The 24127-nt window shown below is 41.3% G+C and overlaps 1 protein-coding gene across 1 annotated transcript in view; it reads right to left on the bottom strand.

The window, feature by feature from the left end:
- LOC118400399 (carboxy-terminal domain RNA polymerase II polypeptide A small phosphatase 2-like) overlaps positions 1–24127 on the bottom strand; it is a 33113-nt gene continuing 8986 nt past the window's right edge. The window contains exons 2-8 of the mRNA XM_035797240.2: positions 14427–14578; positions 10548–10586; positions 8995–9096; positions 8323–8379; positions 4404–4496; positions 3961–4146; positions 1–3706 (exon numbers count right to left, since the gene is read on the bottom strand). Of these exons, the coding sequence (XP_035653133.1) occupies positions 3581–3706; positions 3961–4146; positions 4404–4496; positions 8323–8379; positions 8995–9096; positions 10548–10586; positions 14427–14578 (755 nt within the window). The 3' untranslated portion in view covers positions 1–3580. The remainder of the gene's footprint in view (positions 3707–3960; positions 4147–4403; positions 4497–8322; positions 8380–8994; positions 9097–10547; positions 10587–14426; positions 14579–24127) is intronic.

Genomic DNA, 24127 nt, shown 5'->3' on the forward strand with positions numbered 1-24127 from the left:
TGCACTAATCAATGTTTTTATTCCATCTTTGAAAAACAACTTTCAGAATTGCTAGTTTAACAAAAAAGCCCAACTATAATGCAGGAGTCTTACATTTGTTTGATAAAATAGCTGTAAAAACAGTATTTTGAACTCCAGATGTGCATGAGAGTAATGTTTTATACTTTTTGCATTATACTGTATGTATTACTGCATAGTTTCTATGCAAAATTTGAAGTTTGTTCATTGTACACAACCTGACCCAACCCCACAATCAATCCAACAGAGTCCAGTTAACAAAAAACTAAAATGGAGAAATGATTTTATCCAAACAGAAATCTCATCCATTCGAAGAATAATAGACTGGTCACCATCACAATCTATCCAATAGATTGATCAATATATACATAAAAACAACGCTGCATCAATCGATTGTACCCTCGGACTCATGTCTCATTTTGTTCCAATTGTTTGGCATCTTAAGAATCCATACAGAAAGTAAGCCAACTGAACACTGAAAATAGATCTCCATATTTTGTAATGGCCAAAATATTTTAAATTGGAATAATTCATTTCCAAAACAAAAGAACAGCGAAAGCTTTTTAGAGCTACATTTCTATCCATTCTTTGCTTTTAATATTTCAAAAATATTGTGACTTTTTATACATATGGCTTTCATATAAAAAAAGTATAATTACAAAGAATTCTCTTGATAAGTCACCAAAACCTTTTTTTATTTTTACAGATGGACTGTTTAGGACAATCTATTTCAAATACATTTCTCTCCAGTTCTTTACATTCTTTCTTTCCAGGACTTTGAGAAAATAAAAACTGTTGTATGAGTAAGATAAAATAATAGTATGATAATTATCCTAGCATCATTCAGATGCTTAGCGATCATGAAATGATCATGAAATCTTGTATTTCTCAAACAGTAAACTATATTTGAATCAAACACAGGACATGTCTGTCGCTTTGGTTGAGGGACATCAGCATGCACTTCATGGGCGTTACATATTAACCCGCAATCAGGGATGAGCGTTTACTCCTTCCGAAACAGTGATCCAAAACATTACTAATTAGGGTTCGACACGTCACCTCTGATGTGAATGTCAATATATTTCATTACATGTAGTCATTTCATGTCAGCAGACATTATGACTGAATATACCAGGTATCATGTGTGGGCCTCTAACCTAATTACAATTACTGACAATTAAGTGATGCATGTTTAAAGCAACAAGACTGGTTCTTTCGACTAGAAGAAAGGAAAGTGAAGTAGAAAACGCTTTAATTTAAATTTGTGAATATTTGGTTCCCCCTCCAACCCACCTCCACAAAATAAGTGTTGAGCTTTCATAAAAATGAATGTCTAACCCCACTTTACCTCTAGTGTTTCAGACAAAACAAGAAGACAGTCAGGTCATGCTCTGTGCACCCTCTAGCACATCCCACCACCAGAAGAGACAACTTAACATCCCATACAGAACTACTATATAGAGTGCTATTTGGGACACAGCCAGAGATTAAAATGCTTACAAATATCTAAATAACAGAAACTATAGATTGGGAGACATGGAGTAGGACTAAACAGACATATTCCTCTGACAGTATGGGTGTGGGGTCCACAACATCATAACACACGGCCCCTTCTTTCAATCCAAATGAAATAGCGGAGTAGGATTACTTGGTAAAGAGTTTTATGGATACTCCATTTCAGCCAAATACGAGAGACAGGGTAACAGTTATAAAAATGTAAAATAAAAAATGGGGATGAAGACCCTTCGTGCTTTATTCCAAAGCTTCTATTGCAGAAAGAAACCTTAGGCACTTCATAGTGTAATAGTATGAGAAGGCGCTTTATCTTGTGAATAAAACCACAAAACAAATATCTTTGGGATGCAGTGACTAGTCTGGCTTGGGCATGTCTATGTGTGCTAAATTACAACTTGAGCAGTAGAACATCTCTTGCTAAATCCATCCAGTTTATGGCACCACAAAACCGCTGCCACCCCACAATGTGTACAACACCTGAGATATGGCAGTGAGTACCGTAGACCTTCTAGAACAACAGGCAATAACGCAAAGATCATTTATCAGACATACTTTTAAGTCTCAGTAATGTAGAAACATCTCACCAAAAATATAATACATTTTTAAATAATGACTTGGCAAAGTATGGAGAAAGGACTAAAGGCGGGGGGCTAAACTAGTGTGCATTGTGTTCACTCTTAGCAGCTTATACAAGTCCCCCAAGCTAACCAAATAATATGGCACCCAGAAGGCTTGACACAAAATGTGAATCATTTTAAAACAAGGCCTTGGTTTATCCACTATGGCATCCTTTGAAGACTAAATACCAGCATAGAATCACTCCAAATTTGCAACACGAAGTCTCAATCAGTCTGTTCATTTAAATGTTGTTTTTTTTTGTGTGCTAAAAGTTGAGGTGAATCAGCTCAAGTATCCTGTACCTGATGCAGCTCAGGGTGAATCAGCATAGAGGCAGGGTTTGTTACACCACTGCATTTACACAATGGGTGTGACCCCTTGGATTGTAATGATCCCTATTGGCTGATGATATCTTCAGCAAATGAGAATGGAGAATTTCATGTAACTACAACATACAGAGGCTGTTAATGTATGGCTGTTCTTCCTCAACATCCCAGACATTACAAAATTCATCATCTGTACTTCTAACCAACATATCCAACATTTAAAAGACATCTTAAAAATGTATAGAAAAGCGTAAAGATTGAAAAAGAACAACCATTTTCTACAAGGAACAAAGCTTTTTTTCCTTCTTTAAAAACACAACAACAAAGATTGAATTATTTTGTTCTTATACAGAAGGCACAAAGATGGAGATCCCTTGCTCCCCATGTAAGGTCTGGTCAAATGAGGTCATATCATCTTATGTACTGTAATGTCTAGTTATGTCATGACGGCCTTGGATCAGAAAGACCACCTGTTTAACTTTCAAAATGAATTTCCTGAAGTAATCAATCCATTTAGGAGAGAAAAGTCCTTAAAAACAGCCTTTATAGAGGCAGCTGTACTAAGAAATTGAAATTAAATCACTATGTGGATTTAGCAGTTTCCTTGCAATGCTTTAGAGTCCTTCGTCAACGTGCTTCTACTGAGATTATTGTCGAAGCAGAGAGGTGATGTGCAGAGTCCATTGTTTTGTGTCACAATTAGTGCTATAAAATCAAAGTCTTGTTTTGGAGAAACAAAGACCTGGCCAGTCAGTGTGAATGATTGGATTAATAGTATGTGTTGGAGTTCCGATTTTAAAATGAGAAAAGAGTGAGCCACTTCGCATTGTGTTTGTTGGATTGTTTCCAGAACAGTTTTGCAGCACCAGCTAACATACTGAGGAGGAAGAGGACAGTAGGAGCGGTGGACAGTAGGAGCGGTGGACAGCCGTCCAAACACACAGTTCAGGGGCCAAACAAACACACTGCCGAGTGTGTCTAGGATACTAACACAGCACACAGAGTGCGTGTATGTAAGTAAGATTTTGTTTTTTTCCGTCGGTTGATGGGTGTGGTCTGGCTGAGAGGGGGAGGCTCTAGCTTGTCAGAGGGGGTGTGTTGTGTCAGGGGGCTCGTAGCTGCTGCAGCTTGGCATAGACGTCGTCCGCCTCACTCAGCTCCTCAAAGACGGGTAGGAGGCTCAGCAGCTCAGTGTCCTCCAGGTCGTCAAACCAGGACACCACAGGCACCTGAGGACACACAATCAGAATAAAACATTTACATTTTAGAGGCTATTAATGAAGGAAAGACCCTTTCCTGCCACTCTGAATTTGGGAAACATTGATTTCCACAGTTTAGACAAAACACACATTCAGAAAATAAAATTGGCATCATCAAATAGCTTAAAACAGGGAGATCGCCTTAGTGATTCAACATTGGGACAGGCCAGTAAGTCCTTTGGAGTAAAGCTCAGTGAAAGATTGGGCTAGGCAGCAACACTCACAGCATTCTCAGGATGGAAGATGTAGGAGGCGGGGGAGTTGTCAAGGATAAGGGTCTTGTTGAGCTGGCGGCCCAGGCGGCTCAGGTCCTTGACGTAGCAGCCCTGGTGGAACACACAAGACTCCCGAAAGAGACGTGTCCCGAACACACCACACTGATCCAGCAGGTCTGTCACTGGGTCTGCATACTGCAGGGGAGACAGAGGAAGGAGAGAGAAGAGAAAGAGGACAGGACATAAAGATAGAAACAGAAAGGTAGAGAGGGCCAGGTACAGATGTAAGACAGAGAGTAGCGTGTAAGGGGAGAGTGGTATGTTGGGTGGTAGACGACTGAACATAGAAAAAGTAGCAATTCCAGCTAACAGGCATATATCACCACCACAGGGGGGAGCAAATTTAATAAATACCAGTTAATTCTCTAAATCAACAGTAAAAGCAATGTTACCTTCGCAAGACTTGCAGTGAAGAGAACACACTCAAACAGCTCTCCCATCCTCTGGAGGAACTGGTCTACATGTGGCCTCTTCAGGACGTAAACCTGGGACACATCACAGCACGGCTATAAGCATCTGGCTAGGAGAATCAAGTACAGCTATCTAACAGCAACCATCTATGAACACTAGTCTATGTACTAACTGACTGAAGCAACTACACACACACACACAACTCCAGTCCCTAAGGACCACAGTATCTATTGATCTTCAAATCTGATCAACCTTATTTACTGGCTAGTGATAAGTCTACTCACCTGGCTTAACAAGGCTAATGTTTTGGATAATTGAAAAGGCAACAGTGGGGGAGGGGGGAGACAGAGGCTGGTGAGCACAAGTGAATCCATCTTTCATCCACTCAACAACTTGGTTCAACATTTCAGAAAATAATAGAATGTGAACATAAAAAACATAACTGAACATGAATGTTAAAATAAGGGTTAGAAATGAGGCCTGCCTCCCGGTTTAGTCTGCCTGTTCTTTCCTTCTCATTCAGTCTGTGGGTTAGGGAAAGCGCTCCAGTATGTGTGGTTGTCCCAGAGGGCCATGTTGGAAGAGGTCAGCCGCCTCCTGAAACAAGTAATCGAGAATAGGCCGTGCTGGTGAGAACCAGCCTATCCTGGATTACTTGAACCAGGCTGAGGCCAGGGAGCTGTGGCCAGTGTCCCAGGATGAGGAGGCCGGAGTGGGGAGAGGGAGGCCTCGCTGACCCTTGGCTAAACTGTACTATACAGCTTCAAAATCTACTATATTCATCTTGACCATGGAAGAGAACACATTTATACAACAAATGTTCCATTTACACATGACTTTTGATTTCATGTATTTAAAATATTTTTTTAAAGTGCTACATTTAAGAAGCGGTAGCGCTACTCCAATGGGCTGCAAAGTATAAAAATAACAACAGTGAGTCCCTTAGCAATGTCCTTGTTTTTGAAAGAAAAGCTATTTTTGATCATTAGAAAACCCTTTTGAAATTATGAAAACTGTTGTGCTGATGAAAGAAAAAATAAAACTGGTTAGTTGAGAATCTGGAGCATCAGCATTTGTTGGTTCGACTACAGGGTCAAACTACAGGGTCAAACTTTTCTTCTGAAAATCGTCAGTCTATTCTTGTTCTGAGAAATGAAGGCAATTCCAATGCGAGAAACTGCCAAGAAACTGAAGATCCCGTACAACGCTGGGTACTACTCCCTTCACAGAACAGCGCAAACTGGCTCTAACCAGAATAAAAAGAGGAGTGGGAGGCCCCGGTGCTCAACAGAGCAAGCGGACAAGTACATTAGAGTGTCTAGTTTGAGAAACAGACACCTCACAAGCCCTCAACTGGCAGCTTCATTAAATAGTAACACCAGTCTCAACGTAAACAGTGAAGAGATGACTCCGGGATGCTGGCCTTCTAGGCAGAGTTCCTCAGTCCAGTGTCTGTGTTATTTTGCCCATCTTAATCTTTTCTTTTTATTGGCCAGTCTGAGATATGGCTTTTTCTTTGCAACTCTGCCTAGAAGGCCAGCATCCCGGAGTCGACTCTTCATTGCCCTCCATTGGAACACAGGAGTGATGGTTGCTGATAATGGGCCTCTGTATGACTATGCAGATATTCCATTTAAAAAATATCTGCCTTTTACAGCTACAATAGTCATTTACAACATTAACAATGTCTACACTGTATTTCTGATCAATTTGAAGTTATTTTAATGGACAAATGTGCTTTTCTTTCAAAAACAAGGACATTTCTACATGACCCCAAACTTTTGAACAGTAGTGTGTACACACACACACACACACACACACACACACAATGTTTGGACACCTAATCATTTAAGGGTTTTTCTTTATTTTCACTATTTTTACTTTGTAGAATAATAGTGAAGACATCAAAACTATAAAATAACATGTAATCATGTAGTAAGCAAAAAAGTGTTAAACAAATTCTTCAAAGTAGCCACCGTTTGCCTTGACAGCTTTGCACTCTCTTGGCATTCTCTGAACCAGCTTCACGAGGTAGTCACCTGGAATGCATTTCAATTAACAGGAGTGCCTTATTAATTTGTGGAATTTCTATCCTTCTTAATGCGTTTGAGCCAGTTGTGTTGTTACAAGGTAGGGGTGGTATACAGAAGATAGGGCTATTTGGTAAAGGACCAAAGGTCAGTCAACACGGAAAATTTCAATAACTTTGAAAGTGCAGTCGCAAAAACCATCAAGCGCTATGACGAAACTGGCTCTCATAAGGACCGTCACACGAAAGGAAGACCCAGAGTTACCTCCGCTGCAGAGGATAAGTTCATGAGAGTTACAGTGGGGCAAAAAAGTATTTAGTCAGCCACCAATTGTGCAAGTTCTCCCACTTAAAAAGATGAGGCTTGTAATTTTCATCATAGGTACACTTCAACTATGACAGACAAAATGAGATTTTTTTCTCTCCAGAAAATCACATTGTAGGATTTTTAAATTTATTTGCAAATTATGGTGGAAAATAAGTATTTGGTCACCTACAAACAAGCAAGATTTCTGGCTCTCACAGACCTGTAACTTCTTCTTTAAGAGGCGCCTCTGTCCTCCCACTCGTTACCTGTATTAACGGCACCTGTTTGAACTTGTTATCAGTATAAAAGACACCTGTCCACAACCTCAAACAGTCACACTCCAAACTCCACTATGGCCAAGACCAAAGAGCTGTCAAAGGACACCAGAAACAAAAATTGTAGACCTGCACCAGGCTGGGAAGACTGAATCTGCAATAGGTAAGCAGCTTGGTTTGAAGAAATCAACTGTGGGAGCAAATATTAGGAAATGGAAGACATACAAGACCACTGATAATCTCACCTCGTGGGGTCAAAATGATCACAAGAACGGTGAGCAAAAAGCCTACCATCAGTAACACACTACACCGCCAGGGAGTCAAATCCTGCAGTACCAGACGTGTCCCCCTGCTTAAGCCAGTACATGTCCAGGCCCGTCTGAAGTTTGCTAGAGAGCATTTGGATGATCCAGAAGAAGATTGGGAGAATGTCATATGGTCAGAAGAAACTAAAATAGAACTTCTTGGTAAAAACACAACTCGTCGTGTTTGGAGGACAAAGAATGCTGAGTTGCATCCAAAGAACACCATACCTACTGTGAAGCATGGGGGTGGAAACATCATGCTTTGTGGCTGTTTTTCCTGCAAAGGGACCAGGACGACTGATCTGTGTAAAGGAAAGAATGAATGGGGCCATGTATCGTGAGATTTTAAGTGAAAACCTCCTTCCATCAGCAAGGGCTTTGAAGATGAAACGTGGCTGGGTCTTTCAGCATGACAATGATCCCAAACACACCGCCCGGGCAAGGAGTGGCGAAGGAGTGGCTTCGTAAGAAGCATTTCAAGGTCCTGGAGTGGCCTAGCCAGTCTCCAGATCTCAACCCCATAGAAAATCTTTGGAGGGAGTTGAAAGTCCGTGTTTCCCAGCAACAGCCCCAAAACATCACTGCTCTAGAGGAGATCTGCATGGAGGAATGGGCCAAAATTACCAGCAACGGTGTGTGAAAACCTAGGGGTGACTTACAGAAAAAGTTTCACATCTGTCATTGCCAACAGAGGGTATATAACAAAGTAGTGAGAAACTTTTGTTATTGACCAAATAGTTATTTTCCACCATAATTTGCAAATTCATAAATCCTACAATGTGATTTTCTGGATTTTTCCCCTCATTTTGTCTGTCATAGTTGAAGTGCACCTATGATGAAAATGACAGGCCTCGCATCTTTTTAAGTGGGAGAACTTGCACAATTGGTGGCTGACTAAACACTTTTTTTGCCCCACTGTACATACATACAATCATATATACATCTATACACACGTGTGTTGATCTAAATACCATTGTCAGTTACCTGGTGTGTTGTTCCTTCAATCTCCACAGGTACAATGAAGTCAGCATTACTGATGGGCTACAGCATTAGAGGAGAAGACAACCGTTTATCATCAGTTTTCAGATAAAATATAATCAGTTGCAGTGACACACGCAAAAGACAAATGTATAGATTAACAAAAAAAGTTAGATATTCTGATTAAGAGATGCATCTAAAAGCATTGCAAAGTTTTAAATTAGGAAAAAAACTAACCCTCCCACCCTCTCAACTAACCCTCCTACAATCCAAATCACGCCTTGTTATGAGAAACATGGACAGCACTGATTTGTCTGCCAGTGACCATTGATTTGTTGATTGAATGTGTTAACAGCATCAGCAGCTCCCATTTCACAGCCAGTGTAAAGAGCTACCTGATCCAGCTAACAGCTGTCCATTAACACTTACAGTCTAATAGTGGGATATAGAAGTCAGACGGGACACAAACAAAAAGGACTAGCCGATCAAACGATTACAGCTTGCTGTTGCAAATGAGTAAAGTAAGAGCTATGGATCATGCTATTAGATATAATCAACTGCCCTGGCCTGCATAGGATCAAAACAAGATGTCTTCGAATTCTTGATATGTGGTGAGATAATAGGTCAAACTATGTTTTCCAATAGCCCTGTTTCTTATTAACAGTGTATATATATTACCTTGAAGGAGCTGTGCACCAATGTCTCATCCAGGTCAATGACCACACAAATCTTGCCCTCATCCTGAGGGGTTACCTCAGGCAGTAGACTTGTCCCTGGAACCTGAGAGGAGCGGAACAGGGGAAGGGTAGGAAGAGAGTAGAGGATAAAGGAGTAGTAGAGTAGTAGAGGAGGACAGTTAGAAGAGGAGATGAGGGTAGAAGAATAGAGGAGGGTAGAAGATGAGGGTAGAAGAGTAGAGGATGAGTAGAGGAGGATATAAGATTAGGAGTAGACGAGGGTAGAAGATTAGAGGGTAGAAGAGTATAGGAGGAGTAGAGGATGAGTAGAGGAGGATAGAAGAGTATAGGAGTAGATGGTAGAAGAGTAGAGGAGAGAGGATGATTAAAAGGATAAAAGAGTAAATGATTAGAGGAGGAGGGTAGAGGCAGGATAGAGGTGGGTAGAGGCAGGATAGAGGTGGGTAGAGGCAGGATAGAGGTGGGTAGAGGCAGGATAGAGGTGGGTAGAGGCAGGATAGAGGTGGGTAGAGTAACTTTTCCCCTACAATTTAAATGAAAGATGACACACTTAAAGCTGCAATACAGAACTTTTTGGGAGACCTGACCAAATTCACATGTCATTCTCATTGAAATCCTCCTGGGGCGGCAGCGTAGCCTAGTGGTTAGAGCGTTGGACTAGTAACCGAAAGGTTCAAACCCTCGAGCTGACAAGGTACAAATCTGTCGTTCTGCCCCTGAACAGGCACTGTTCCCAGGCCGTCATTGAAAATAAGAATATGTTCTTAACTGACTTGCCTGGTTAAATAAAGGTAAAAAAAAAGCATGTCTAAGAAGTGGTAGATCTGTAGTATGTGCGCTATTTCTATGCTTCCCTTAAGTTTTGTTTTTGCATCATTTACTTTCGGTTTTGTACACCAGCTTCAAACAGCTGAAAATACAATATTATTGGTTATGGAAAATATACTTCACAGCAGTTTATATGGTACAATGATTCTCTACACAATGACTGCTTGTTTTGTCACAAACTGAAATTAAGCAAACTATTCTAATTTTATCAACCAGGAAATGGCAGCGTGATTTCTGCATATTGCATCTTCAATTAAATATTCCAGAGGGAATCGATCATCTATTGACCTAGAACCTCTGGTGCGATTCTATACAGGAATCACATTTTTCCAGTTAGGAAAACCCTTTAGTTTGAGAATGATGGGTTCAATGTGAGTTCCAGAATAATAACCAATGACCTATCTACAGTAACAAATGGGTCATCTAAATATGTTCATGTATTTGGTCCTAGTGTATATAATTAGCCCATGCACATTACAATTTCAGACACGTATCCTATTGCACAATGCACACTGTCCTGTAAAAGTGAATTAACTTCCTTTCCCACCCCAAATACAATAGCTTAACTGTAACATGTCTGAAGAAAATTGATCAAAACACAGAAATATCAGTTACAATACATTGCATCATACCAAATGTGACAGTTTAATCTAAGCCCATTGTCTCTATTTCCCACAAAAAACAGTGATATTGTCCTTTACGTACTTGATGAAACTGGTAGCGAAGGTTTTGAAGTAGATCAAGCTAAACAGGGAGATGAAAAAGACAGTTAAAGGGAAATTTCACAATTTCTCTACTTCATATTCATCATCTCCAGTACCACCCCAACATGTGAAAATGGCATGTTTCTATATTTTGTAGTAAGAAAGTGAGGAAGATCAGTGTTTCCAATGACAACAACCAATTAGTAAGCAATGCCTTCTCGTAATTGGTTAAAATCACAGATGTCATTGAAACAATTATCTTCCTCTCTTTCTTACCACAAAACAAAGAAACGCACAGTTGTCATATGATGATGGGGTGGTGCTGGAGATGAATATGCATGAACTATACTGAACAAAAATATTAAAATGCAGCATGCAACAATTAAAAATAGTTTACTGAGTTACAGTTCATAAGGAATTCAGTCAATGGAAATAAATTAATAAGGCCCTAATCTATGGATTTCACATGACTGGGAATACAGATATGAATCTGTTGGTCACAGATACCTTAATAAAAAGTAAGGGTGTGAATCAGAAAACCAGTCAGTATCTGGTGTGACCACCATTTGCCTCATGCAGCGAGACCCATCTCCTTCACATAGAGTTGATCAGGCTGTTGATTGTGGCCTGTGGAATGTTTTCCCACTCCTCCTCAATGGCTGTGCGAAGTTGCTGGATATTGGTAGGGAACTGGAACACACGTTGTGCACGTTGATTCTGAGCATCCCAAACATGCTCAATGGGTGACATGTCTGGTGAGTATGCAGGCCATGGAAGAACTGGGACATTTTCAGCTTCCAGGAATTGTGTACAGCATGATCATGCTGAAACATGAGGTGATGGTGGCGGATGAATGGCACAACAATGGGCCTCAGGATCTCGTCATGGTGCATTCAAATTGCCATTGAATAAATGCAATTGTGTTTATTGTCCGTAGCTTTTGCCTGCCCATACCATAACGCTACCATGGGACACTGTGTTCACAACGTTGACATCAACAAACCATTCGCCAACATGACGCCATACACTTGGTCTGCGGTTGTGAGATCGGTTGGAAGTAATGTCAAATTCTCTAAAATGACGCTGGAGGCAGCTTATGGTAGAGAAATGAACATTCAATTCTCTGGCAACAGCATATGCATGTGTATATATTTTTTTATTCTCCAGCGCTGGTCCAATAAAGTTGTTTATTTTCGAACACTTTTGCATGGAATTATTACTTTCTCTTAACCTTTTTATTTTCAACCTAGACAGCTGCTAACACTGGACAGACTTCCTAAAAGTAAGTTAGGCTGGCTGAGTACACTGAGTAATTTATAGAAAGACCTAGCATTAGTGTAGTAGACCAACTTCTGTCCAAGAGGTTGTGGATAGTAATGTAATTTTATATCAGAATTGGTCTTAAGTGGCATGTCCCATTAAAAGTTTTGATTTGAGGTAAGTCATTTGAGATAAATCGGAGTAAATAGAGAATAAAGGCTGGATGGAGATTTATATAACTTCTCCCTGACTGATAAATTTGACTTTATCTTTTACATTCTTGTCGCCTCAGATTGTATGCTGCTGTCTTCTTAAATCTGCACTCACGTTGTTCAGTAGTCTAGACGCACCATGTAATTACAAGACAGATGGCTAATGGGGCCTAATATGACTCTGATTCATGATGGATCTATTAATGTAATTAACCGGCTAGAGTAGAGCTGACCTGATTTATACGGTACAACACTAGTATTTGGTTAAGCATGGCTGTGTCCCCAATTGCACCATATTCTTGATATAGTACACTAGTTTAGACCAGGGCCCATATGGCTCTAGTCAAAAGTAGTGCACTATATTGGGAATAGGATGCCTTTTGGGACATGTCCCATGTTGTCATTACCCTGCAGATTAATATCTGTGACTCTCTGAATTACAGTTCCACTTGGCTTAATTACTCATGTCCCCACACCATGTTAAGATGTCTGACTGCTCATGAACATCACAATAATTTACTCAATCCCCAGTTCAAAGTATTATGGATTTAATTGGGCCAAGATAGACGTTGGCGATAAAGACAATTTAATTATTCAAATTCAAGCGTTCTCGTAGTTGAAAGGCAGGTTTACCACCACACTTCACAGATCCACAGTATATTGATGACACTGTTTTAGTTAGCATGTTGGTAAATGGGCACTTAAATGTGAGCAATTTAGACTTAGGCTAACAGATTAAACTCTGCCATGTGTTAAGGGATCGGACCCCTTTTTTCAATTTTTGCTTAAAATGACATACCCAAATGTAACCTGCCTGTAGCTCAGGACCTGACGCAAGGATATGCATATGCTTGATACCATTTGAAAGTTAACACTTTGAAGTTTGTGGAAATGTGCAATTATTGTAGGAGAATATAACACATTATATCGGGTAAAAGATAATACAAACAAAAAACATGCAGTTTGGGGTCACTCTCTTTTCAATGGGTTTTCAGTTCCTATCGCTTCCACTAGATGTCAGTCTTTAGAAATTGGTTGATGTTTTTCCTTTGTGTAATGAAGAAGTAGGGCAGTTCAGAACGAGGATCGAGTGGAGTGTACTGTTTGTTAGAGGCGTGTGACCTGAAAGCTCGCTCCACTTTGTTTTTATCTGCTGTTGAACGCAGTTTATCCCTTCTTAAATTTGATTGATCATTTACGTAAAAAAATACTTAAAGTTGTATTAGGAAAGTTGTTTTAAATGTTTGGACAAAGATTACAGGTAACTTATTAGATATTTTGTAGTCATGTTGCGCGAGTTGGAACCAGTGTTTTTCTGGATCAAACGCGCCAAATGAATGGACATTTTGGATATATAACGACGGAATTAATCGAACAAAAGGACAATTTGTGATGTTTATGGGACATATTGGAGTGCCAACAGAAGAAGCTCGTCAAAGGTAAAGCATGAATTATATTGTTATTTCTGAGTTTCGTGCCGCGCCTGGCGGGTTGAATTATGATTGTCTGTGTTTGTTTGATGGGGTGCTGTCCTCAGATAATAGCATGGTTTGCTTTCCCCCGTAAATCCTTTTTGAAATCTGATACGTTGGCTGGATTAACAACAGGTGTAGCTTTAATTTGATGTATTGCATGTGTGATTTCATGAAAGTTAAATATTTATAGTAATTTAATTTGAATTTTACGCTCTGCCATGTCACCAGATGTTGTCAAACCGATCCCGTTAATGGGATTATATCCATAAGAATTAAGATCTTAATGAAAAATGTCCGGTCCATGTATGTATGCATAGTATCAGCGAGGAAGAGGCAAAACGAGATATTTCACTTTTGCCAAAAATCTGTCCTAAATAAGCCTAATACATTTCTATGGGCTCATTTTGTGCCTAAACTTGTTGCCTGCCTTCCCACCTTGGGCCGACTCCCGTTGTTAGGGTGGAAACATAAGCATCTTGTCATTATATACAGATCTCTAATAGTGTTTTCTGTCGGTCGGGTCATTTAACTGTTTTATTTAATGTAACCGTTTGTTGACCGCTTAATGAGGGTCTGTTAGTCATTTGCATCCCTAATTTATATTTTTGTTCAGTGAATATTACTATATAAAAATATTATTTTCCACTTTGATGGAGAACTAACACAATCATAGTGAATTTCAGCTAACTACTCAGCAAACACATTGCGTAACTGTTACCTGTCATTATATTCATAATTTTAAAGGAATAATCTACAGCCACTTTGCTACTTGATTTCCCCATTGCAGGTCACGGTTTCAATGCTAATGTAGAATCAGCAACAGTGCTGGTCTAACCCTGCCACATGGAATTATTACGTTGTCTTAACCTGCATTCTTTCAACCTATGCAGCTCTGAACCACTGGGGTGGCTGGCTGACTGGCGGTTGTGTTACCTTGTCGATCGTCCCATTGTCCTCAGGAGGGAGTAGAGTATCCTGGGCAGGGGGTGGAGGCTGAGGGGCATCCTGTGCTCGGAGGCAACAGAAAAGCGCTTTGAAGATATTCCGGCTCCGAGGCTTCTTTGGGGAAGATTGGTTCACCTGGCCTAGGGAGAGAATGAACAAATTAATATTAACACATGGAGAAATGTGTAAATAAACTCATGGAAGGAGAAACCCCATATGGGCCATCCCAAACCTAGACTAATAAGAGATAGTGTTATATGGGAATAAAAGACAAATATGTAATCCCCTACAACGTCCCCCTTGCCCCTAAACAGACATCTCTAGGACTACATTAATTTGCACTCGTGAGTCTTCCAGTCAATCTCAAATCAGTAACAAACACCCACCCACAACACGTAGGCCTACAATAACTGACATCTCTAATTGGTACCAACCCTTTTGTCACCCTTTCTAATAACCAGTATAACCTTAGGGCTGGTTTCCCAGACACAGATTGAGCCTAGTCCTGGACTAAAAAGTTATTTCAATTAAGATTCTCCAATTAGCATGTTTTTGTAAGTCCAGGAATACGACAAATCTGTGTCCAGGAAACCACCCTAGCCATAATGTGCCTTCCGTATCCCTCTCTAGAGGAGAATCCGGTTTCCACTAGAATAGATCCATCAGGCCTGGTCTTTACCAGGGCTAATAGATCAGAGCAGAAAGGAAACTGATCCTGCTCTCTGTATGGGTCTATTTCGGCATAGCCACAGTTCACCGGGCCTGATAGAAGAGGAGGGAGTCGGCTCCATTTACACACTCAGGCATCAGAGGCGTGAGAAGATATAAAAAGCCACAGACTGACTCCCAAAAAGCATCCTATAGCCTACGTAGTGCACTATGGGCCCTGGCCAACGGTAGAGCACTAAATAGGGAATAGGGCGCTGATAAACATATAAAAGGTGTAATATGTAGAAATCGCTCTGCCATTTCCTGGACGCTAAAACTCTAAGTTTGCCTTATTTCAGTTGGTGACAAAAAAAAGCAATGCATAGTGAAGAGGATAATTGTACCATCTAAACCGCTATGAAATGTATTGTCAATAAATACAAATATTGTATTTTCAGCTGTTTGAAGTTTGTGTACAAAACTAAAAGCGGCAAAACTAAACCGGAAGCATAGAAATAGCGCACATAGAACAGATCTACTGCTTCTTAGACTTGCTTTCAATGAGAATGACATCTATAACTCACATTTCTATGTGAATTTGGTCAGGTCACCCAAAAAGTTATATATTGCAGCTTTAATTGGGGCGGCAGGGTAGCCTAGCGTTGGACTAGTAACCGGAAGGTTGCGAGTTCAAACCCCCGAGCTGACAAGGTACAAATCTGTCGTTCTGCCCCTGAACAGGCAGTTAACCCACTGTTCCCAGGCAGTCATTGAAAATAAGAATGTGTTCTTAACTGACTTGCCTGGTTAAATAAAGGTAAAAAAAATAAAATAATGACAGTTAATGTATTTTATTAGACAAATGACAACATTGCTATTAATAGTAACTACCAGGCCGTAGGGTTAGGCAGTATCCAGATTTTTATATTGTCATACCATCCTTCTCTCATGTCGGGATTTACGGTATTAACGGCTTAGTACACAAGGGTTACCAAAAAAAATACCATTGGGCATCTTTTACCAGAATGCTAACAAAAAATTTCTATGTAGGCTGCTAGCTAAATAAGCGAACACGTGCAAACTAAAATAAACAAATTTCAAAGACAGGCAATCCAGCTAACAAAGGAATACATGTATAGGTAGGAGCTACGGAATGTCATTTTAGTTGAGTTTGGACATTTACAAGCGAATGTGAACGAGAGATTGTGGAAATTTTCAAAGTTTTAAAGCATGCTTTTCTGAAGGAAGAACAGTAGTGTGTACACACTGTGTGGAGTCTGGGAGTTCTTAGGGCAAAGGCCCTGCCAGCTCAGCTCCGAGAAGATGGGGGAGGAGCAGAGCAGAGAAAAATCCCAAGGAAATCAAGCTGCGGTGGCAGCTGTACAGATCAAAGCCCTTTGGATGCGTTAAGTCTCAAACACGGCAGAAAGCTAACAATATGATGCCCTTACTAATTCAGCCATTTAATTAAATAACTAGCAAGTTAAACTTCGGGGTCACAAATGCAGAATTCTTTGTTTTTTTTACACAGGAAATAAAATATTAAAACGCTACAGAAATATCTTGATGCATTTTGTAAACGCAGATCTAAAATGCTTCTTATTGTAATTTCTGATTGGCATCAAACTCATTTTGTGCTTCAGTTGCACTTCCCCACTCACATGAGAATTCACAAACAAGCATTCCATCAGCAGACAGCACCCTGCAAAAAAAACACTTAATATACACTGCTCAAAAAAATAAAGGGAACACTTAAATAACACAATGTAACTCCAAGTCAATCACACTTCTGTGAAATCAAACTGTCCACTTAGGAAGCAACACTGATTGACAATACATTTCACATGCTGTTGTGCAAATGGAATAGACAACAGGTGGAAATTATAAGCAATTAGCAAGACACCCCCAAAAAAGGAGTGGTTCTGCAGGTGGTGACCACAGACCACTTCTCAGTTCCTATGCTTCCTGGCTGATGTTTTGGTCACTTTTGAATGCTGGCGGTGCTTTCACTCTAGTGGTAGCATGAGACGGAGTCTACAACCCACACAAGTGGCTCAGGTAGTGCAGCTCATCCAGGATGGCACGTCAATGCGAGCTGTGGCAAGAAGGTTTGCTGTGTCTGTCAGCGTAGTGTCCAGAGCATGGAGGCGCTACCAGGAGACAGGCCAGCACATCAGGAGACGTGGAGGAGGCCGTAGGAGGGCAATAACCCAGCAGCAGGACCGCTACCACTGCCTTTGTGCAAGGCCACAAATGTGCATGTGTCTGCTCAAACGGTCAGAAACAGACTCCATGAGGCTGGTATGAGGGCCCGACGTCCACAGGTGGGGGTCGTGCTTACAGCCCAACACCGTGCAGGACGTTTGGCATTTGCCAGAGAACACCAAGATCGGCAAATTCGCCACTGGCGCCCTGCGCTCTTCACAGATGAAAGCAGGTTCACACTGAGCACGTGACAGACGTGACAGAGTCTGGAGATGCCGTGGAGAACGTTCTGCTGCCTGCAACATCCTCCAGCATGACCGTTTTGGCGGTGGGTCAGTCATGGTGTGGGGTGGCGGTGGCATTTCTTTGGGGGGCCGCACAGCCCTCCATGTGCTCGCCAGAGGTAGCCTGACTGCCATTAGGTACCGAGATGAGATCCTCAGACCCCTTGTGAGACCATATGCTGGTGCGGTTGGCCCTGGGTTCCTCCTAATGAAAGACAATGCCAGACCTCATTTGGCTGGAGTGTGTCATCAGTTCCTGCAAGAGGAAGGCATTGATGCTATGGACTGGCCCGCCCGTTCCCCAGACCTGAATCCAATTGAGCACATCTGGGACATCATGTCTCGCTCCATCCACCAACGCCACGTTGCACCACAGACTGTCCAGGAGTTGGCGGATGCTTTAGTCCAGGTCTGGGAGGAGATCCCTCAGGAGACCATCCGCCACCTCATCAGGAGCATGCCCAGGCGTTGTAGGGAGGTCATACAGGCACGTGGAGGCCACACACTACTGAGCCTCATTTTGACTTGTTTTAAGGACATTACATCACAGTTGGATCAGCCTGTAGTGTGGTTTTCCACTTTAATTATGTGTGACTCCAAATCCAGACCTCCATGGGTTGATAAATGTGATTTCCATTGATAATTGTGTGATTTTGTTGTCAGCACATTCGACTATGTAAAGAAAAAAGTATTTAATAAGAATATTTCATTCATTCAGATCTAGGATGTGTTATTTTAGTGTTCCCTTTATTTTTTTGAGCAGTGTATAAAACACAACAACCCTTGTCACTACATAGCTGAACTCAACTGATCCCACTTTCTCTGGTTGTGCCATTTACAAACAGGTCTGAGGAACTACAGTAAGCTTCATAATGTAAAATAATGTGACAGGTGAAATGAAGAACGCGGTCTGCTTTGTCTCCTAACGTATTGCACAAGTTGACTGCAGGTATTTACTTAAAGTAGCTACAAATATTAAAACGTATTGAAAAACCTTCGCATGGCTATTTCCATACCCGGTATACCACCCAAGCCTACCAGAAGGTGTAAGAGGAAAACCCCCCAAAATTGTCAGATTCCAGCCACCCAAGCCAGACTGTTCTCTCTGATACAGCATGGCAGGTGGTACCAGTGCACCAAGTCTGGAACCAACAGGACCCTGAACAGCTTCTACCCCCAAACCATAAGACTTTAAAACAAGACTGCTAAATAGCTAATCAAATAGCTACCTGATCTTTTGCACAAAGTATTACACTGACACCTCAACACACACACACACACACACTACATATGCACGCACGCACACATACACTGACACCACACACCCCCACTTTCACACTCACCACATACATTGCTGCTACTGTCTATCTATCCTGTTGCCTAGTCACTTTACCCCTACCTACAGTACATAGCTACCTCAATTACCTCTGCACATTGACTCAGAACTGGTACTCCCTGTATATAGCCATGATATTTTTACTAATTATTTTTATTCCTTGTCACCATTTGTATTTTATCTTAAACTCTGCATTGTTGGAAAAGGACCCTTAAGTAAGCATTTCACCTTTAGTATACAAAGCATGTGACAAATAACATTAAATTTTGATTTGTTTTACTCTGCACCAAAAACAGGCTGGAATTGAAGAAGTTGTTGAGTATGCCAGCTCTCTGAGCACAGCTACTCCAGTTAGGAGAAGAGAAAGAGATGAGTAATTTGTCATTCAAATACATTTAACATGCTCCCTCCTGGATGAGGTGAACACGTGTACACACACTTTGATGTGAATGCCAAGCAGTTTGAGAATGGTCCTCTCACTTAAGAGTTAAATGATTACTGAAGTTTCAATAGGCCACATGGTTGGTATGAATGTAAACAGTGCAGGTGTGGTGTGAGGGAGGCAGTGGGGAGTCACAGCGAGGCGCTACTAGCCACTATCTTAATTGAAGACTACAATCTTGTTGCTTGCCCTCATTACGCACGTCACGTTTCTCTAAGTGGAACACTTAAGTGGAACATTTCAACACTTATAGAGATAGTAAGCACATGAAGCATGGAAATGTAGACTAAACATATTAGCTAAGCTATTAAAAAAAATAGGATAGATCCACCTGAAACAGGAGCTAGTTGATTTTAAACTCATGTCTGTGTAGAATTCTTTAGCCTACATATCACTCCCACTTTGTGATACAAATTCAGTTAATACTTTCCCCGTCCTTTATTGTAACCATTTCCTGTTCTCTGCCCAGTTCAGGTTAAAGATGCTACACCTAGAATTTCTCAGAATCCCACTCTCCACGCAAACCTAGGTTAATTGCAATACTAGCCTGCATTCAAAACAACCCCTCCACCCCCTGCATCCCATTTACACTTAACATTGCAGACTTACGCTTGAGCCTTTTACTTTCAGTTGTCCACCAGCTTCAGCTGTAAAAACTATATTTTTTGTAATTGAAAATATATTTCACAGCGATTAAGATGCAAGGATTCCCAAACACGATTCAGTGCTTGTTTTCTCAGATTAAGCTAACTGAAATTGAGCGAACAGTGTAGAATTGGAGCAACCAGGAAATTACATAGCAATTTCTACATTGGTGCTTGACCCAATTTCCACATTGGTGCTTGACCCAATTTCCACTAGATAACACAGACGAGGTCAAAACAAGAGGTCGACCGATTATGATTTTTGGATACCGATTATGATTTTTGGGTACCGATTATTGGGTGACCCAAAAAAGGCGATACCGATTAATCGGACGATTTTTATTTATAATAATGACAATTACAACAATACTGAATGAACACTTTAACTTAATATAATACATCAATAAAAACCCATTTAGCCTCAAAGAAATAATGAAGCATGTTCAATTTGGTTTAAATAATGCAAAAACAAAGTGTTGGAGAAATAAAAGTGCAATATGTGCCATGTAAAAAAGCTAACGTTTGAGTTCCTTGCTCAGAACATGAGAACATATGAAAGTTGGTGGTTCCTTTTAACATGAGACTTCAATATTCCAAGGTAAGAGGTTTTAGGATGTAGTTAATATAGTATTTATAGGACTATTTATCTCTACACCATTTGTATTTCATATACCTTTGACTATTGGATGTTCTTATAGGCACTATAGTATTGCCAGTGTAACAGTCTAGCTCCATCCCTCTCCTCACCCCTACCTGGGCTCGAACCAGGAACACATCGACAACAGCCACACTCAAAGAAGCGTTACCCATCGCTCCACAAAACCCGCGGGCCATGCAGAGCAAGGGGAATAACTACTCCAGAGCGAGTGACGTTTGAAATGCTATTAGCGTGCACCCCGCTAACTAGCTAGCCATTTCACATCGGTTACACCAGCCATTAGGCTGATAGGCTTGAAGTCATAAACAGCGCTGTGCTTGTGAAGAGCTGCTGGCAAAACGCACGAAAGTGCTGTTTGAATGAATGCTTACGAGGCTGCTGCTGCCTACCATCGCTCAGTCAGACTTAATTATAACATAACACACAGAAATACGAGCCTTTGGTCATTAATATGGTCGAATCCGGAAACTATAATTTCGAAAACAAAACGTTTATTATTTCAGTGAAACACGGAACCGTTCTGTATTTTATCTAACGGGTGGCATCCCTAAGTCTAAATATTCTTGTTACATTGCACAACCTTCAATGTTGTCATAATTACGTAAAATTCTGGCAAATTAGTTCGCAATGAGCCAGGCTGCCCAAACTGTTGCATATACACTGACTCTGCGTGCAATGAATGCAAAAGAAGTGACACAATTTCACCTGGTTAGTATTGCCTGCTAACCTGGATTTTGGTGTTTATGGTTAGGTACTGTCGTCCAACGATTGTGCTTTTTTCGCAAATGCTCTTTTGTTAAATCATCCCCCGGTGTTGCATCGATTATATGCAACGCAGGACACGCTAGATAAACTAGTAATATCATCAACCATGTGTAGTTATAACTAGTTATTATGATTGATTGATTGTTTTTTATAAGATAAGTTAGCAACCTACCTTGGCTTCTACTGCAGTCGCGTAACAGGCAGTCTCCTTGTGGAGTGCAATGAGAGGCAGGTGGTTATTGCGTTGGACTAGTTAACTGTAAGGTTGCAAGATTGGATTCCCAGAGCTGACAAGGTGAAAATCTGTCATTCTGCCCCTGAACAAGGCAGTTAACCCACCGTTCCTAGGCCGTCATTGAAAATAAGAATGTGTTCTTAACTGACTTGCCTAGTTAAATAAAAGTTATTTATAAAAAAATAAAAATCGGCACCCAAAAATAACAATTTCCGATTGTTATGAAAACTTGAAAATCGGCCCTAATTAAATCGGCCATTCCGATTAATCGGTCGACCTCTAGTCAAAACAGCTTTCCCATTTTGCCCAAATTAGTTGGCAAATATCACAGCCAATCACACCACTGGCGGGTAAGTAACACTGAAACACAATCATTCCACTATTACTACAGATATATTATGGACATTTTCTGAAATGACAATGTTAAAATTATTTTTTAAATCCTGTGTAGCATCTTTTAAGGCCTGCTTCACACTCAGTGTCTGAGATCCCCCTCGTAACTTATATCATACTTTTGGACAGCAGGCCTAGCCTATCAGTAGATTTGGATTTCCCAAATCTAAACTCATCAACCCAGTTTTATCCAACATATTCTCAACTACAGGCATGAAGCTGCTGCAAAGTACACTTCCTGTTCTACACTGGAACTGGGTTCAACTTCACAACTGAAACTCATCCTAATGTCCACATCCTGTCTGTTCCCTACAGTGCACATGACTACTGACAATGCTGTCATAAGCATGTTGTCTCCAATCTTACCTTTTCATAACAGCCTTTTCATAGTGTTTGAGAATGTTGAATGGATACTTTTACAGCCATGAGTGACAAACAAAGCTTTCAAGTAGGGCTAGGCGATATATCAAATCAAATCAAATTTTATTTGTCACACATACACATGGTTAGCAGATGTTAAATGCGAGTGTAGCGAAATGCTTGTGCTTCTAGTTCCGACAATGCAGTGATAACCAACAAGTAATCTAACTAACAATTCCAAAACTACTGTCTTATACACAGTGTAAGGGGATAAGGAATATGTACATAAGGATATATGAATGAGTGATGGTACAGAGCAGCATACAGTAGATGGTATCGAGTACAGTATATACATATGAGATGAGTGTGTAGACAAAGTAAACAAAGTGGCATAGTTAAAGTGGCTAGTGATACATGTGTTACATAAGGATGCAGTCGATGATGTAGAGTACAGTATATACATATGCATATGAGATGAATAATGTAGGGTAAGTAACATTATATAAGGTAGCATTGTTTAAAGTGGCTAGTGATATATTTACATAATTCCCATCAATTCCCATTATTAAAATGGCTGGAGTTGGGTCAGTGTCAATGACAGTGTGTTGGCAGCAGCCACTCACACTGTTAGTGGTGGCTGTTTAACAGTCTGATGGCCTTGAGATAGAAGCTGTTTTTCAGTCTCTCGGTCCCAGCTTTGATGCACCTGTACTGACCTCGCCTTCTGGATGATAGCGGGGTGAACAGGCAGTGGTTCGGGTGGTTGATGTCCTTGATGATCTTTATGGCCTTCCTGTAACAACGGGTGGTGTAGGTGTCCTGGAGGGCAGGTAGTTTGCCCCCGGTGATGCGTTGTGCAGTCCTCACTACCCTCTGGAGAGCCTTACGGTTGAGGGCGGAGCAGTTGCCGTACCAGGCGGTGATACAGCCCGCCAGGATGCTCTCGATTGTGCATCTGTAGAAGTTTGTGAGTGCTTTTGGTGACAAGCCGAATTTCTTCAGCCTCCTGAGGTTGAATAGGCGCTGCTGCGCCTTCTTCACGACGCTGTCAGTGTGAGTGGACCAATTCAGTTTGTCTGTGATGTGTATGCCGAGGAACTTAAAACTAGCTACCCTCTCCACTACTGTTCCATCGATGTGGATAGGGGGTGTTCCCTCTGCTGTTTCCTGAAGTCCACAATCATCTCCTTAGTTTTGTTGACGTTGAGTGTGAGGTTATTTTCCTGACACCACACTCCGAGGGCCCTCACCTCCTCCCTGTAGGCCGTCTCGTCGTTGTTGGTAATCAAGCCTACCACTGTTGTGTCGTCCGCAAACTTGATGATTGAGTTGGAGGCGTGCGTGGCCACGCAGTCGTGGGTGAACAGGGAGTACAGGAGAGGGCTCAGAACGCACCCTTGTGGGGCCCCCGTGTTGAGGATCAGCGGGGAGGAGATGTTGTTGCCTACCCTCACCACCTGGGGGGCGGCCCGTCAGGAAGTCCAGTACCCAGTTGCACAGGGCGGGGTCGAGACCCAGGGTCTCGAGCTTGATGACGAGCTTGGAGGGTACTATGGTGTTGAATGCCGAGCTGTAGTCGATGAACAGCATTCTCACATAGGTATTCCTCTTGTCCAGGTGGGTTAGGGCAGTGTGCAGTGTGGTTGAGATTGCATCGTCTGTGGACCTATTTGGGCGGTAAGCAAATTGGAGTGGGTCTAGGGTGTCAGGTAGGGTGGA

The sequence above is a fragment of the Oncorhynchus keta genome, chromosome 21 (assembly GCF_023373465.1).
Source record: "Oncorhynchus keta strain PuntledgeMale-10-30-2019 chromosome 21, Oket_V2, whole genome shotgun sequence".
Classification (NCBI taxonomy): domain Eukaryota; kingdom Metazoa; phylum Chordata; class Actinopteri; order Salmoniformes; family Salmonidae; genus Oncorhynchus; species Oncorhynchus keta.